This window comes from Myxocyprinus asiaticus, chromosome 18 (genome assembly GCF_019703515.2).
Source record: "Myxocyprinus asiaticus isolate MX2 ecotype Aquarium Trade chromosome 18, UBuf_Myxa_2, whole genome shotgun sequence".
In the NCBI taxonomy this organism is placed as follows: Eukaryota; Metazoa; Chordata; class Actinopteri; order Cypriniformes; family Catostomidae; genus Myxocyprinus; species Myxocyprinus asiaticus.
In genome coordinates, this window is record NC_059361.1 from 34,173,542 (window position 1) to 34,188,886 (window position 15,345).

The window sequence follows — 15,345 nt, forward strand, 5'->3', positions numbered from 1 at the left end:
TGTTCCCCATATACATTAATAAATGCAATGTCAAGTGTACCGCGTCATAAGGGAATGTCTCAGTTACGTATGTAACCGTGGTTCCCTGAGACGAAGGGAACAAGACATTGCGAATGCTAGCTGCACTACAAGACTCAGAGTTCTTGAGGTACGAGCGATGCGCTCCTTCTTCTCAGTCAGAAATTCTGAGAAAATGGTGTGTGTGCACCTGTTTTTATAACGGACAGTTTCGCGCCAAAACAGGCGGGGCTCAAACACCATAGCCAATATTAGAATATTGGCGTTATTGTAGAGAGGTTTCAACTAGGTCGTGTAAGAAGGCTGTAACAGTATAAGGATGGGCAAGGAGGAGGCGGGAACCGGCTGAACAATCAACATAAACATTTAATGCATAAATGAACTTAAACAAACATAAACAGATACACATGCAACGTGGCCGCGTACATCTCTCTCTCTCGAACCGGTGTCTCCGGCCGCCCCTTATCCCGCTCTCCTGCTGATCAGCTGATTCAGCGCCGGCCGTCCTTCACGGCCTGGCCACGCCCTCCTTGTCACACTCCTCCCCTGCCCGATTCAGGCCGGGGCAGGGGACTAACTCCCTAGTCTGACTAACTCCCCCGCCATCACTGGGGTGGAGACGACGCCCTTCCGGCCGTTCTGTCAGCCGGTGGTCCACCCCGCCTCCTATGAAACAGGGGGGAGAGACAAGAGGAGGCGTGGGGAAAGGGCGAGCAGTGACACAGAGAGAGAGAGAGAGAGAGAGAGAGGAACTTGCTCGATGGCTCCCGGACGCACTGTCGCCCGGTCCTCAATTGCTCCCCCACCCTCTGGCGGATGGCAGCTCACTCCTCCCCCGGCGGACGGCAGCAAGTCCTCCGTCCCCTGGCAGACAGCCGCGGCTGCTCCCCTGGTGGATGGCAGCGGCGAGGACTCCGCGACAGCGCATCCCTCCTCCCTCCTGGGTTTCAGCACTACTGTAACAGTATAAGGACGGGCAAGGAGGAGGCGGGAACCGGCTGAACAATCAACATAAACTTTTAATGCATAAATTAACTTAAACAAACATAAACAGATGAAACACACATGCAACGCAGCCGCGTGCATCTGTCTCTCTCGAACCGGCGTCTCCGGACGCCCCTTATCCCGCTGATCAGCTGATTCTGTACCGGCCATGCTCCATCACAGCCCAGCCACGCCCTCCTCGTCAAAAAGCCACTCCCCATATGCATTAATAAACGCAATTTCTCGCTCCCTTTGTCTCATGGAACCGAAGTTATTTACGTAACCAAGACTATTTCTCCGCATGAGCTGCATGAGTTGAACACAGGCAAAATAAACCGCTTCAAAACATGGTAAATACCTCATTCAAATGCATCCTATTTATACATGCCTATATCTACAACATATAACAATATATATACAATATATCAACTTACATCTGCACAGTGAAGCGAATGAACAGGAGAACTTGAACTAAATGACACGCTAGTCAGAATATGCGTAATTTGCATTGCTTAACTTGCGTTGTGAATACACTGTTTCCGTAAGAAACACGCTACACGCAATGTAATATCATTTCACAGAAAATGAATAAGTCTCTAAAGCATGAGGAATTCAGAGTACAGTAGGCTAACTTCTAAAAAGTATCTAATACTTCAGTCTATTCATTATTATTTTAGGAGCTCAGTTTTATTCATAACAAGGACAGTAGGCTATGTATAGTTATATGTTTGATACATATTTAAATTAGAAAATGTTTATACATTTTTTACCTAAATGAAATTGAATCCCTTGATTAATGTTTGGTCTGTTACTGTTTTACACACATTTTTGTCCATTTTGCACATCGTCATCAACTGAAAGATTATATTTTGTTGACTAAAATTATATGTCATTTTCGTCAAAATACTAAAACTATGACTAAAACAAAAAACTGTGAAAAACTTGACAAATAAATAAACATGAACAGTGTTAAGTATCAATTCAATTCACTATTTATCGGTTTTTGATTTGATTCAAAAATATTTTTTGCAAATTCAGAACTATTCGATACACATTGTCATTTGATTCGATTTAATTACATTCAAATAACAATTTAATAAACTATTTGATTCTGTATTTTTTTAAATGCATTTATAGGATTCTTTAAATACTTCCCCTAATGTGTCTTAGGCAAGAAAAAGAAAGACAAACTACATACAGGCTACTTGGAAAACATCAAAAGTACAATCTGCTTATAGAAGAGAAATCATCTGACTACATTCAGTTTCCTCAAGGCCTCATATGCAAATAAAGAAAAGAGAAAAGCAGTATCAACTAGATGCCTTCAACTTAAATGTTTTGTGCATGCCAAGTCCCCAACTAGACAATGATAGCAGTTAAATATCCCTATTTTAACTTATAGAGAATAACGGCTAAGTTTCCTTGCAATGAAAGCATTTTATTTCAGTAGGGGCCAAGCAATGACTTGGGGCTGTATCAATTATTTGAGCATGTTTGACTCGATACAAGAGCGCTGCGAGCTGACATTTGCTCATGTGATTCTCAATGACAGTCCTGGGGCAAGATCAGCCACCAGGTGCTCGAAAGCTGCTTAGAAAAAGTTTCAATTAGAGATAAGGACTGAACGAAGAGTGGGTGCGAACCCGGAAGGGTGATGAAAGAGTGCAGGGCACGTCTATGTAGGGAACGCTGTGAGGGTACACGTGTTAGAGAACCAAACATGCAAACATGTAACTAACTGAATATTTACACATTTTTAAACACTGTGTAGTTTTTTGCCGAATTGCGATTCATTAGATTTTTAGCATGAAACGGCAGATTAGTAAACGATGCATTGAGAAAACGAGTGAATCGTTACACCCCTAGTAAGTAGCCATGTAAAAAGTGGGATAATGTACAGTCAGACAGTCATTATCGCAAAAATTCAGACCAACACAAGATCCTACTTTTAAGATCTAACTTTTATTTTGCAATTAACTGCTGACTGTGTACATTATCCCTTAATGATGTATTAGTTCTTCTGTTAGTTGCAGTAAGCAATAGGCTTATACTGAAGGTAGAATATCCTTTTAAAGTATTTTTTAATCCACAGCACTAATAGATATCTGAAGGTAGAGTTTGGTAGAGTATTGCATGTTCAAGTTCAATGCTAAGTTGATAAAATCCTATAATTGCTATACAATGTCTGAGGAAAACAAATTTGGAATCTTAAAAGCCAAATGATTTTTGTCTACCAAAATTATCATTCAGAAAGGCAAAGACCTTTTTTATAGTGAGATTGATGCAGTGGAGAGTTCTTTGCAGCCGTTGGCTGATGGTCGGAACTTGAAGGTTTTGATCGTCTGGGCTGGAAGCCATGTCTCCAGACACATCATTCAACAGTTGACCATGCTGTTCCTCCTCCAATATCCCATGATGTCTTGGAGCATCACGCTGTCTGCACTTCTTGCGTCCCCCTTTCAGGCCCAGGCCTATGTAAGGCGTCCCACGGGGCGAGGGCTGGGCACTGTGACCCCCCGTTTCCCAAGCCAAACTGGCACCAGTCATCTCTATGGCAACAGAAGGATTCCGTGGAAGTTCACGTATCATCTTTACCTCGGCCATCAGGAGTACACTCTGATTGGAGGAAAATGGTGAAAAAGAAAACATGCTAACGTAATTAATCTCGAAAGAAGAGCAACAGATATGAAGTAATTTAATATAGAGGTGCTAAATATAACAGAGTACATAGTCTGTCCTTCCTTTTAATATCAAATTATTTCATTTGACTCATTATAATATTGTTTAATTTTAAGCCCTTTTACATACTCGTGTCAACATTCCCCAATGCAATGCACTGAATGCAGCCTATTATTACTGGACAATTCGGTGCTGCGAATATCAAAACAAGATGAAAGAGAGACTGATCCTTTTCGTATCAAAATACATTAAGTTGTATGAGCATTTCTGGACAGTAAAATTTCATGAACCCATGTTCAACTAGTCTTTTTTTCCTATCTGTGATCAAAGCATTTGGCCAGATTCTTTCTGTTCTAAGCTATCATGCATATACATGTTACCACTTTTATTTGCTTTTACTATTTTCACTGGTGGGCAGTGTGTTCAATTTCCGTTGTTTTGCTATATAGCAACCTCGAAATAACCATCTTCTGTGATGTTATCTGCAATGTGGTGTATGTGGTAGTTAAATTGATGCATGGTGCTTGTGCTTAGAGGTGCGTTGAAGCCCTGATGTGAGTCATGTGAAAGAGCCTTTAATGTGAGCATGTTCTCATCTAAAGAATCTTCATCATCTGCCACTGAAGTGAGAAACCGGTAAGTCTTCACTGGCATGTGAAGACACTTTCATCTGCATAATTATGTGTAAGTTGGTGGTGAGCGGTGAGAACGGCAACAGGAACATCTCTATGTGGCACTATTCTGAAAAGAATACCCCTTTTTCATCTTATTGGGCAAATTCGCCATGATCTTCCATCTGGGCCAAAGCAAACACACCTCAACAATATCACCTGCTTCAATGCTTGGATTTACAGGAAAAGGATCCTATGAGGACATCTTTGAAAATACAGACTACCAGATAAGATAGGAAATAAAAACAAAAACAAGCATTTACAGGACAGGAGTAGAACTAAATACTTGAAGAGAGAAGCACGAATGAAACAGAGAGCTCACCTTGAACCTATCTATGGCAACAGATGCCTCAGAGAGAGACTTGACAGAAAATGGGGTGACCTTCAGGGCAAAGGTCATGGCATTGAAAACAGTCACAACCGTGAACGCCTGAGGACAAAAAAAGAATCAGTGTATGAGTACATTTATACTCTGGTAATGACTACACTACAAAACCAAGCAATGTAACCCTACCTGTGCAGCAGTAAGGTCATAACCCAGCAACATATGGGTGGAGAATGTCGCCACACTAGCGATCACCACAACGATGGGTGCAACGCCAACTGTTATGCTCTGAAAATATCCTGTTCGCTCCAGGATCTGATGCTCCTCGTCTCTTATTCCTGTGAGACCATACACATGATTTACAAACATGCAGTTACAAGGAAAAGTATGTGAACCCTTTGGAATTACCTGCATTTATGTATAGAATTGTCTTAAAATCTGGTTTGATCTTTATCTAAGTTATAATACTGAAAAAACACAATCAGATTTAACTAATAACACAGAAATTATTGTATTGTTCTTGTACATACTGAATGCATCACTCAAACATTCACAGTGTAGTTTGGAAAAAGTATGTGAAACCCCAGGCTAATGACATCAACAAAAGCTAACAAGAGTCAGGAGTTGGCAAATCTGGCATCCAATTAATTAAATGAGATAGGAGGTGTGGGTTAGAGCTACTCTAACTTAGAAAAAGCACTCAAACATTTTGAGTTTGCTATTCACAAGAAGCATCTGCTGATGTGGACCATGCCTAAAAAAAAAACCTATGATCAAGAATTCTTGCTTTGCATACAGCTGGAAAGGGTTACAAATTTATCTCGAAGAGCTTAGATATTAATCTGTCCACAGTTAGACAAACGGTCTATAAATGGAGACGAATTAGTACTGTGGCTACTCTCCTTAGAAGTGGCCATCTAGCCAAGATGACCCAAAGGGCACACCGCAGAATGCTCAATGAGGTAAAAAAAGAACCCTAGAGTGCCAGCTCAAGATGTGAAGGAATCATTGGAACTGGTTAACATATCTGTTCATGAGTCTACTATACGGAAAACATTAAACAGGCATGGTGTCTATGGCAGGACACCGCAAAAGAAACCGCTGCTTTACAACAAAAACATTGCTGTGCACCTTAAGTTTGCCAAAGACCACCTTGACACTCTGCAATGCTACTGGGAAAATGTTTTGTGGACTGATGAAACTAAGGTTGAATTGTTTGGGAAGAACACGCAGCACTACATATGGCGCAGTACGGTGAATTACGGTGGACGGAGCATCATGATTTGGCGCTGCTTTGGGGCCTGGACCACTTTCCTTCATTGAGGGAAAAATGAATTCCCAAGTTTATCAAGATATCCTACAGGATAATGTCAGTGTGGCTCTGCGCCAGCTGAAGGTCAGTAGAAGTTGGGTGCTGCAGCAGGACAATGATCCTAAACATAGAAGTAAATCCACTACAGAATGGCTTAAAAAAAGAAAATCCACCTTTTGGAGTGGCCCAGTGAGAGCCCAGACCTTAACCCAATAGAGATGCTGTGGAATGACCTCAAGAGAGCCGTTTACACCAGACATCTTAAGAAAATGGCTGAGCTGAAGCAGTTCTGTAAGGAAGAATGGTTCAAAATTCCTTCTGAAAATTGTGTAGGTCTTATTCACAGCTACCGGAAATGCTTGATTGAGATTATTACTGCCAAAGGAGTAAAAAACCACTTCCTCACCGAATCCAAGGGTTCGCTTAGTTTTTCCACAGCACTGTGAATGTTTAATGGAATGTTTTCAATAAAGGCATGAAATATTATGATTGTTTGTGTTGCTAGCTTAAGCACATTGTGTTTGTCTATATTTGTGACTGATGAAGATGAGATCAAAAGGGTTGATCTGAAAGGGTTCACATACTTTTTCTTGCCACTGTTTTCATACACAAATGAGCAAACACCAAACATGAACCAAGAACTTACTTCGCACAGCTTGTGAGAAGGCCTTTACCCAGGCGTACATCTTAACAAATTTGATGTAGTTCAGGATCTCATTCATCTTTTGAACACGCTGGTCGGTCACGGCCACTCCTTTCCTCCTGAAGTAAGCCGTCAGCCTGGAACTAAACATCTACCAACACAGGAAAAGAAGTGCTGTTACAAGGGAAATTTCCATCAGCAAGCCGAAACGTAGCACAATCATGAACAGAGAAGCTCACCATAGTAGGGTAGAAGAGGATGAATACGGCAGAGCCTAGCAGAGAGGTTGGCCCCAGTACAAGCAAGTTGTATGCCATTCCCAGCACGACCACCAGGGGCCCTCCTGCCAACAGGCTGCCGACAGCAGCAGCTTCAAACATGCGCTGCCCATCGCTCGAACACATGTTGATCAGCTAACGAGGGCCAAGAGAAAAAACCGTGAATACCATGTACATTGGCAAGATAGTGCAGTATATACTGTTGTGATATTTACATACTACCATAAAAGGGTCCAAAAATATCTGAGGATATCACCTTCCTTCACTCTTCATCTCTTCACCATTCAACACCCCCTAGGATATCTGCTCCTAACTTTCCTGAATGTTTTTTAATCCATTTCATTAATCCAAATGCCACCTCACAATGTCCATCAACCCTGTCCACCCATCGTACCTCTCCCATGCTCTTCTCTCGTAGACTGCGCAGACGCAGTATCTTGTGGAATGCCATCGTCAGGATGGCTCCACGCAGGCGGGTGCCGGTGCGGTAGTTGAGTGCCCAGGTGAGGGCAAAGGACCAGGAGCGAATCATCTCAGTGGCCAATAGGCCCACCACCAGCAGCAGGCCATAGGGTAGGTCTGGTTCACTCATCTGTGTATACTCCAGTAACCGCCACACCACAAATGCCTGGGGAGAGGGAGGACGAGCAAGGGGGCAACAGGACACAGCAGGCGTGACTGAGGATACATACATACCCGAGCATCACCATATAACGTGATACATATTAACTTAAATTAACATCAACAACATTTTCAGGGCTACTGTAACCTTCCTCATCATTAACATCTGAAATTATTACAGCCTTTGGCACAAAAAAGGTGGAGGATGCAGATCACTGTTCTACATGTGTGACATCATCATAGTGCACAATTTCTACTCATTGGAGACAGTGAGGGAGCAGCAACTTCTACTTAGAGAGAATGTCAGCCTGTGTTCTAAAAGTTTACCTTAAGTGGCCCTTTTCTCTAGCCTTTGGAAAAGAACAAGAGAGACAATGAAACAGTACCGACAGTACCAATTTTTGGGACAAATGAGAGATTTACTTTGCTTGCAATATGAGTTATGGACATAATGCCCCTTGTTTGTGGATTCAAAGACATTTTACCTATAGTCACATCAGGTTGGGGTACAGGATGGAGATGTACTTTTGTTTTAACACCTGAAAATTAATATCAATTAAATCAATAATTAGAAGCAGAGAGTGCGAATGCACAACAAAATACACAGAAAACTAGAACACTTTATAAGGTCATACAAGCAGATAAATACACACACACAGTCACTCTCACACACACACCCTTCTCAAATATCATGTACATATGTAGTCAAAGATATGCACACATAAACTGGGAACACGGGCAAACCCATGTGGTTCAACACAGCTACTACTTTTTATTAAGGAAACCTTGAATATTGAACCTTGAAAAAGTTGAATAAACATTCAGCAATTATACATTTACAAAGAGGTTTGAGCAAGAAAAAACATGGATCAGGGACAATACAAAAAGCACACTGTTTCATCAAAGGATGATTTCAGATATAATGTCAACAGAAAATAAAATCACATCTAGTCTTTAAGAGTCCATTTGTGAGTTGTCATCACTTAAAAGCTGTCCCATTTATTTTTAATGATGTTAGTAGGGCAGCGATCTCTCCCTGAAAGATGCACATCTTTCAAGACCCATTTACACAACATAGTAATGGTCATGCTATGTTGCCCAAAAAGTTGTCCATGAAATAGGTAAAAAAAATCCAGCAAGAAATATGGGTCTAAAAATCACCTGTAAACCCATCAATCTCTCAAACTTGAGAGTTTTTCAGTCCAAAATAAGAAACCCCAGCAATATAAAAACCCCAAGTCCATTTTCCATTGTGCACAGGAGCTGGTTTTGAATGGGGCAGATATCTGCCGTTGTCTGATCAATTGTCCATTGGCACAAACTTAAACATGCTGCCTACATTCATCATCAAACATACATTGATCATCCAACTCCTTGAGACATTTTCGCCGGATCATTTCAAAGCATATTGGATTTGAATAAGATGGAGTATTAACAGAGATCAAACAAGATAGGGGAAACAAAAAGAAAGAGAGAGTGAGAGGGGGAGAGAGAGAGAGGGGCAGCAAACAGCATTAACTCTTGATCCAGCCCTGCATAAGAAACATGCCCTTACCTCCCAGGATTCCTCATCGGCTCAGTCTGCCGTGTGCTCGTCCCGCAGGTTAAATGGACACCCTGTGGATTCTAAAGAATAGCCTCTGTCACATGTCACACACATGGGGACCCAGCGACCTCTGACCCTTAACTCCAATCTGACCCAAAGAACCCTGCAGCCACCCACCACCCAAGACACCCACCTTCTTTAACAAATCACCCCTGACCTCAGTCATCAGAGCAAGGACAGGTATCTCTTCAAGGAGATGTTCTACAGGGAATTGCTCAATACGTAAAGACAACAGGAGAAAAAAGTCAGTTGATGAATCTTAAACAGATTTAAGTGTTTTGATAAGCCCGATTTTCTCCAAAGGTTAAAGGAGACAGAGCCTTGCTGTGTCACCATGGTGGGACAGTGACAGAAGCTCTCCTTGAAGAAAATGTTAGCCTATCCTCCTGATCTAAGGAGATATCTCTTTTAACTATGCTTGTGCTACATGGAAATACCCCTAAATCTATGTTGTACCCAAAACTACAATTTCATAGTGGGCAATTTCCAGTTAACTAAACTATTCAGGAATCATAGGTAGTCTATACTTTCTTAACTGTTTGTCCAATACTAAATGCAGTTAACACCACATGGTACCTGGAAGGCAATAGTCAAACAAACTTTTTTTTTCCTCGTACAGGTGTAATCAAGTCATTTTTGGTTTCGCATCAGAGTTTATGGAATTTAAGCAATTTATTACAGCTTTCTTAAAATTACAAAGCATTTAGTAAAATATGGCCTGAACTAAAAGACTTTCTTTAAGGTGAAGTGTGCCATCTCTTCACCATTAGCGGCACCAAACAAAATTGCAAAACTATAGACTGTTTCCAAAAAATGTTTCAAACATATCTGGCCCCTTCCATTGTTCCCCCAACAGGTAGTCCCACCCCAAATTCACTCCAACTGGGCATGCTCAAACAAACAGACTGCAATTCCGTTTGGTGCCCCTTGTGGCACAGAAATTACACAATTTACCTTTTTTAAGACATCCTTATGACTAATAATATAAAAACTCCATATAATCTAATGTATTGTACTTTTAGGGGTCAATGTTCTACTAATTTTATGACGAGCATGTCAAAGTATTTGGCACAAAGCAGCGGATGAGGGGTAATACTCTTTTGGCATTGGCACCAGTCATCGTTAAGGCACTTTACAAATAGCATTAAGAGTTAAATGATTTAATAAAATGGTTTTAGGAAACACAATTAAACACCACAGAGGTAACAGAGAACAATTCTGAGGCCCCAATGACAATGTTTTACATAATAACATTTCTCATACCCCATCTTAACACTCACCTGAGCATATAAGGGGCGGGATTTGATAGATGGGCCTAAATGCTAATAATTCACAGAGAAAAAAACAGAGAAAGAGAGAAAGATAGACCGAGAGAGACAGACAGAGGGAGGAGAAGAGTGTAGAAATACAGGACAAAGCTGAGATGGTGTTACTTACTGGGCCACTGAAGCCTGCGAGTTGAGTGACCATAAGGCAGAGGATGGACAGCAGCAGACGTGTGCGGCAAAAGAGCCAGACCACACGACGAAGAGACGCCCCGTCCCCTCGTGACCTGACCTCTTCATCCCACAGCCTGGCCAGCCTGCAGACATAAATTAATTATGTTCATCTCCAATGTATGTATCAATTATGTCAAACCCAACTCCGGCTCTGAAATGTAAGGTAGGCCATAGGTCTGTGAAGGTGGACCATACAATTGGCACTGACAAAAGAGCACCAAGAAGTACCATAAATGGCACCTACATTACGTGTATTATTGTTGGATGAGTGCTTTGATCTGAATTTCAGAACATCAGCCATCACACTCCATAGTAGTATATCAGTACTGACCGGCGATGATTGGTCTCACAGCTCTCGAACTGCGACACGGCCCATATATCCTCCAGGAACAGCTGGCCCTTCTTATGGGCCAGCACAGCCAATGAGGTCAACCAATTAAATGTCATAAAAGAGAAGAGGCCGGCATTGTCCACCGGATGCTGATGCCTGGGATGGCACAGTGGACAACAGGACAAGAGAAGAGACAAGAGACATGGATAAGTCCTTATGCTGCAGTTTTTTTTATTCAATGCTATTTGGTCCTTATTTTATTAATGGCATCCACTGAGAGCCTCATGTGCCTTTCTCAGGGATACAGTAACAATACATTCCCCATTAATCCCCTTTGCATTTTAATGGGATTTAAATATAAAATTAAAAATAAAATTCTACCTCTCTCTGCTCAGTTAATAGCCAGTTAATAGCCACCAATGTTAAAAATACCGGCTGTACCGAGTACTGACTTAATTCGGCACCCACGCGCAGTTTGACTACCTTCAAACACTCAAATGCGTTTGCCTACATGCGCTCTAAACAGTGCTTGTGTCTCTTTTTGAGAAACACTTACAGGCTACATTGTTTAAATTAATTTGTATTAATTTCTTTATATTAATATTACATTTTTTAAATAACAGTTTAAAAAGGATATTTATTTCTTTATTTTTCAGTGGTTGGGGTGCCGTGGGAAAAAAAAAACACCATAAAGGAGTGTCGTAGTTAAAAAGTTGGGAAATACAGCCATAGCTCATGGCATTCCGCATACTACATTGGCATTTGTCGACAGGCATTAGCCTGGTTTAAATCCGTTACCACTTTGTGTACATAAATAAGAAACTGTCAGATCACACACACAAGTATGGAGTTCCACAAGGCTCTGTATTAGGGCCTCTGCTGTTCTTCCTTTACATGCTTCTCTTAGGAGACATTATCAGGAAACAGGAATTAGCTTTTACTGTTACGCAGATGATACTCCGCATTATATTTCCTCCAGACCAGATGAAATTTCCAGTCATTAAATACTGGATGGCCAGTAATTTCCTTCTACTAAAATTCTGAAGTCTTTATCAGTGTTTCATTGTTTACATTTATATGTCCTTCATCAAGCTCAATAGCTCAACTCGTGACAAATATCACAGTGATCAGTTTTTTTCAAAAATATTTTTCTTGCCACAATATACAAATGTGGTGTGATCACATTTGTTAGTTAAAGCCATTATTAGCCATGTTTGCATATTAACTTTAACCCTGTAACATTAAACCCTAACCATCTGAATATAACTGGGTTGAATGGTTGTTGTGCAAAACCGGACTTGCAGGAGAAATGTCATGTTTTTCAATTATAATGTGTGATCTATTACAAGACAATAAATAATCTACCATCAATATTAATATATTATATATACCACATGACCCACAAATACAGATTTATTTTAGTTTGTTTCTGGATTTCAGTATGTTATTGTTAAATTATTTACATGGTGTGGAAATTGAAACTGTGTTACCAAAGCAATTTGCTACAGCTTTGCTGACTGAAATGAAGGGCACATTGACAATTAACTAAAGTACATACTTGCTGGTAGAGCGAAAGGGCTTCAGTACACAGACACTGTGGTGGTATTTGCTTCTCCCGACTTCATCCTCCAACTCTTTTGCGTGAGCGGCATTGCCCCCATCCAATGACAGGCCACCCTCGGCTCTCGCAGCCATTTCAAAAGCATCCTGGGAGAAAATAAACAGATTGGATATTTAGTTACCTGCTTTTTGAGCATGACCTTGCACGAAGGTTTTAGCATTTCAGCGCTTTTCAATGGAAAGACATGACAGTGCGAAAAATGTTAACAGGAAATGAAAGATGTTTGTCAGCACATTTTAGGGCAAATCATATCAGCGAATATAACAGGAAGGAAACCAGCCACACTCTTATGACCAGCCAGTTTTCTGAGACCATGTAACTCATTATGCTTAATAATGCTTAAGGGGAAAACCATGACACTATACAAGTGGAAAATCCAGTCCCGTGCTGCACGAGGGCTTAAACACAGAGCCGATGGAGCCCATATTTCTTAACTGCGGCCACATGTTTAAGTCATGTGTCTATAATGTTTGGCTTAATAAATCACAAGAAAAAGAGTTTAGAAGATTTGCTTGGAGTTAACCAAATTAACAGTCAAATATTTAAATGTTCTCAAGCCCACATGCAGACAAACACTGCGACATGTGCCAACAACCACAGTACTTTATATCAGGCCAGACAACAAAGTTTGTGCTGCCCACAGCCAGCTGAGACAACTGCCTATTATACAGGCCGTTGCCCTTGGTGACGGATGCTGTGGCGTATTCATCTGATATCTAGGTTGATTGCTCAAAGCAGTCAGAGTGTGAGTCTGTATGTGCGTGTAAGCAAAGAGAAGGGGATGCGGAGACTCTAAAATGATTTAAAATCCATGGAGGCCCAAAGGATTAGTCCACTAAAGAGAACAGCATGTACTTAAAGGCCTTGCACAGACAGATTGAAGCCAGGGTGAAGATCTTCAAACACTGTTAGTAATATCATCAATCTACTGTTAACTTAATGAATCTTCAATGATGAGAGAAAAAAAACATGAAAAAGTTCACGTGCATGTGAAATAAATTTTTGTGTGCTCAAAATATCTCTTTGTGCATGCAGAATTATGGACCAAATATAATGTCAGAGAATTACAGTCTACACCAAAGGAATTCTCATGATTTTGCCTGATGGACTTCCAGTGGCAAAGAAATTTCTTGGTGAACTTTAACACGTGAATTTGCAGTGTCGACCAATAGCAAGTTGATTGTGACCAGTGACTTCCATGTCTCCTTCGTAAATGACACATGCAGGTTCCACACTCGCATCACACAAGGCCACAGCTTCTTTACCTGCAAAATTTAGCCGTTTAAGCATGAATGTGACTGAGCCAATTTGAAATCATTATTGACCATTTTTACTTTCTTTATACACATTACTGACCTTATTGTGAATGATTCATTATTGCATGTTGTTTCATAGAAGATATCATAATCCTTCATCAAAATGTAACATTTTCCTTCACCTCTGAAATGACTTTCCTTTTGTGACTGACATCACCTAGGCCATGCAGCCCTAGAAAAATAATTTAACCAAACAGACAAATAGCTATTTTGCCATTGTTTTAGGCTGCTGATCTAGGTAATCAGAGATGGTGTAGTATGAGACCGGCCACTTGTATAATGTGGCAGGTAGGAGGGCGGGCCGGTTCGTGATGCTGCACACCCGGCCCCTAATCAGGCTAATCAAGCCCTCGAGAGGGATAAAGGTGACCGGAGGCAGCAGTTCCAGAGAGAGAGAGCGTTACAAGCAGCTGCCCGACACCTGTGTGTGTGTGTTTGTCTTTATTTTTTCTTTATAATATAAATAATATTTCAATAATAAACGTAAGCAAAAAGACAAACACACACATTCGAACACACACATGCCCTGGATTCGAACTCGTGACTCCAGGAGTGGTAGTCAGCATCTTTACTCGCTGAGCTACCCAGGCAAACTCCGTGCAATTTTACCCAAAATAGTTATTTTTTTGTAATTAACATTTTTATTGATTCCTACAAACATATATACAAGAGTAAAACAAACAAATAAAGGGAAAAAAAAAACACTATATATTATATACATACATATACATATATCCACCGTTCCAGCCGACCTCCAACCCCTTAAAATAACCTGTCTGGCGATCATGATGCTAGTTATGACCCAGCTCTTTATGTGCCTATTCTCAACATAGATGACCGCCCCATTGCCCAAAATACAGAGTCTGGGCCCGAGAGCCCAATACATCACATACAAAACTCTGAACTTCCAACCAGAACTCCTGGATCTTAACACACCCCCAAAAGACATGGGTTATATCTTCATCCTCTGATTGGCATTGCCAGCAGGTGGGTGTGTCTTTAAGACCAAGCCTATACAATCTAGAGGGGGGTCCAATAAAATCGCTGTAAAATTTTGAATTGCATAAGGCGCACCCTTGCATCTCTAGATGCAGACCTGATGTTTTTTAGAATCCTAGCCCACTCTCCCTCCTCCAATACCAAGTTTAAATCTTTCTCCCATAATCTCTTGAGGGAAGTTGAAGCTCCATCCCCCAGACTCTGAATTAGCAGGGAGTAATACACTGATGTCTCATGACCTTTTCCAAAAGCAGTAATCACCACTCCCAGAGTATCTGCCACTTTAGTGGGGTGTAAACTACTCCCAAAAATAGTAAAGAGCAGGTGTCACAGCAGTAAATACCTATAAAACTGAGATCTGGGGATCCCAAAATGTTGAACCAGATTTTCAAAGGATCTCAACACTCCACTCTCATATAGGTCACCAAGTGTTGTAACACCC

At 41.0% G+C, this 15,345-nt stretch overlaps 1 protein-coding gene across 5 annotated transcripts in view; it reads right to left on the bottom strand.

Moving 5' to 3' along the window:
- The window catches only part of LOC127455741 (ATP-binding cassette sub-family C member 5-like), a 63,729-nt gene that overhangs the window by 31,375 nt on the left and 17,009 nt on the right, over window positions 1–15,345 (bottom strand). For 2 of the 5 annotated variants that reach the window (XM_051723827.1, XM_051723828.1), the window contains exons 3-11: window positions 12,526–12,674; window positions 10,968–11,123; window positions 10,575–10,719; window positions 7,305–7,538; window positions 6,872–7,045; window positions 6,636–6,783; window positions 4,867–5,015; window positions 4,675–4,782; window positions 3,265–3,618 (exon numbers count right to left, since the gene is read on the bottom strand). In XM_051723827.1, the coding sequence (XP_051579787.1) occupies window positions 3,265–3,618; window positions 4,675–4,782; window positions 4,867–5,015; window positions 6,636–6,783; window positions 6,872–7,045; window positions 7,305–7,538; window positions 10,575–10,719; window positions 10,968–11,123; window positions 12,526–12,674 (1,617 nt within the window). Of the gene's footprint in view, window positions 1–444; window positions 3,225–3,264; window positions 3,619–4,497; window positions 4,573–4,674; window positions 4,783–4,866; window positions 5,016–6,635; window positions 6,784–6,871; window positions 7,046–7,166; window positions 7,539–10,574; window positions 10,720–10,967; window positions 11,124–12,525; window positions 12,675–15,345 lie in introns of those variants that run through there. The other 3 variants (XM_051723830.1, XM_051723831.1, XM_051723833.1) reach the window with 3 other exon arrangements.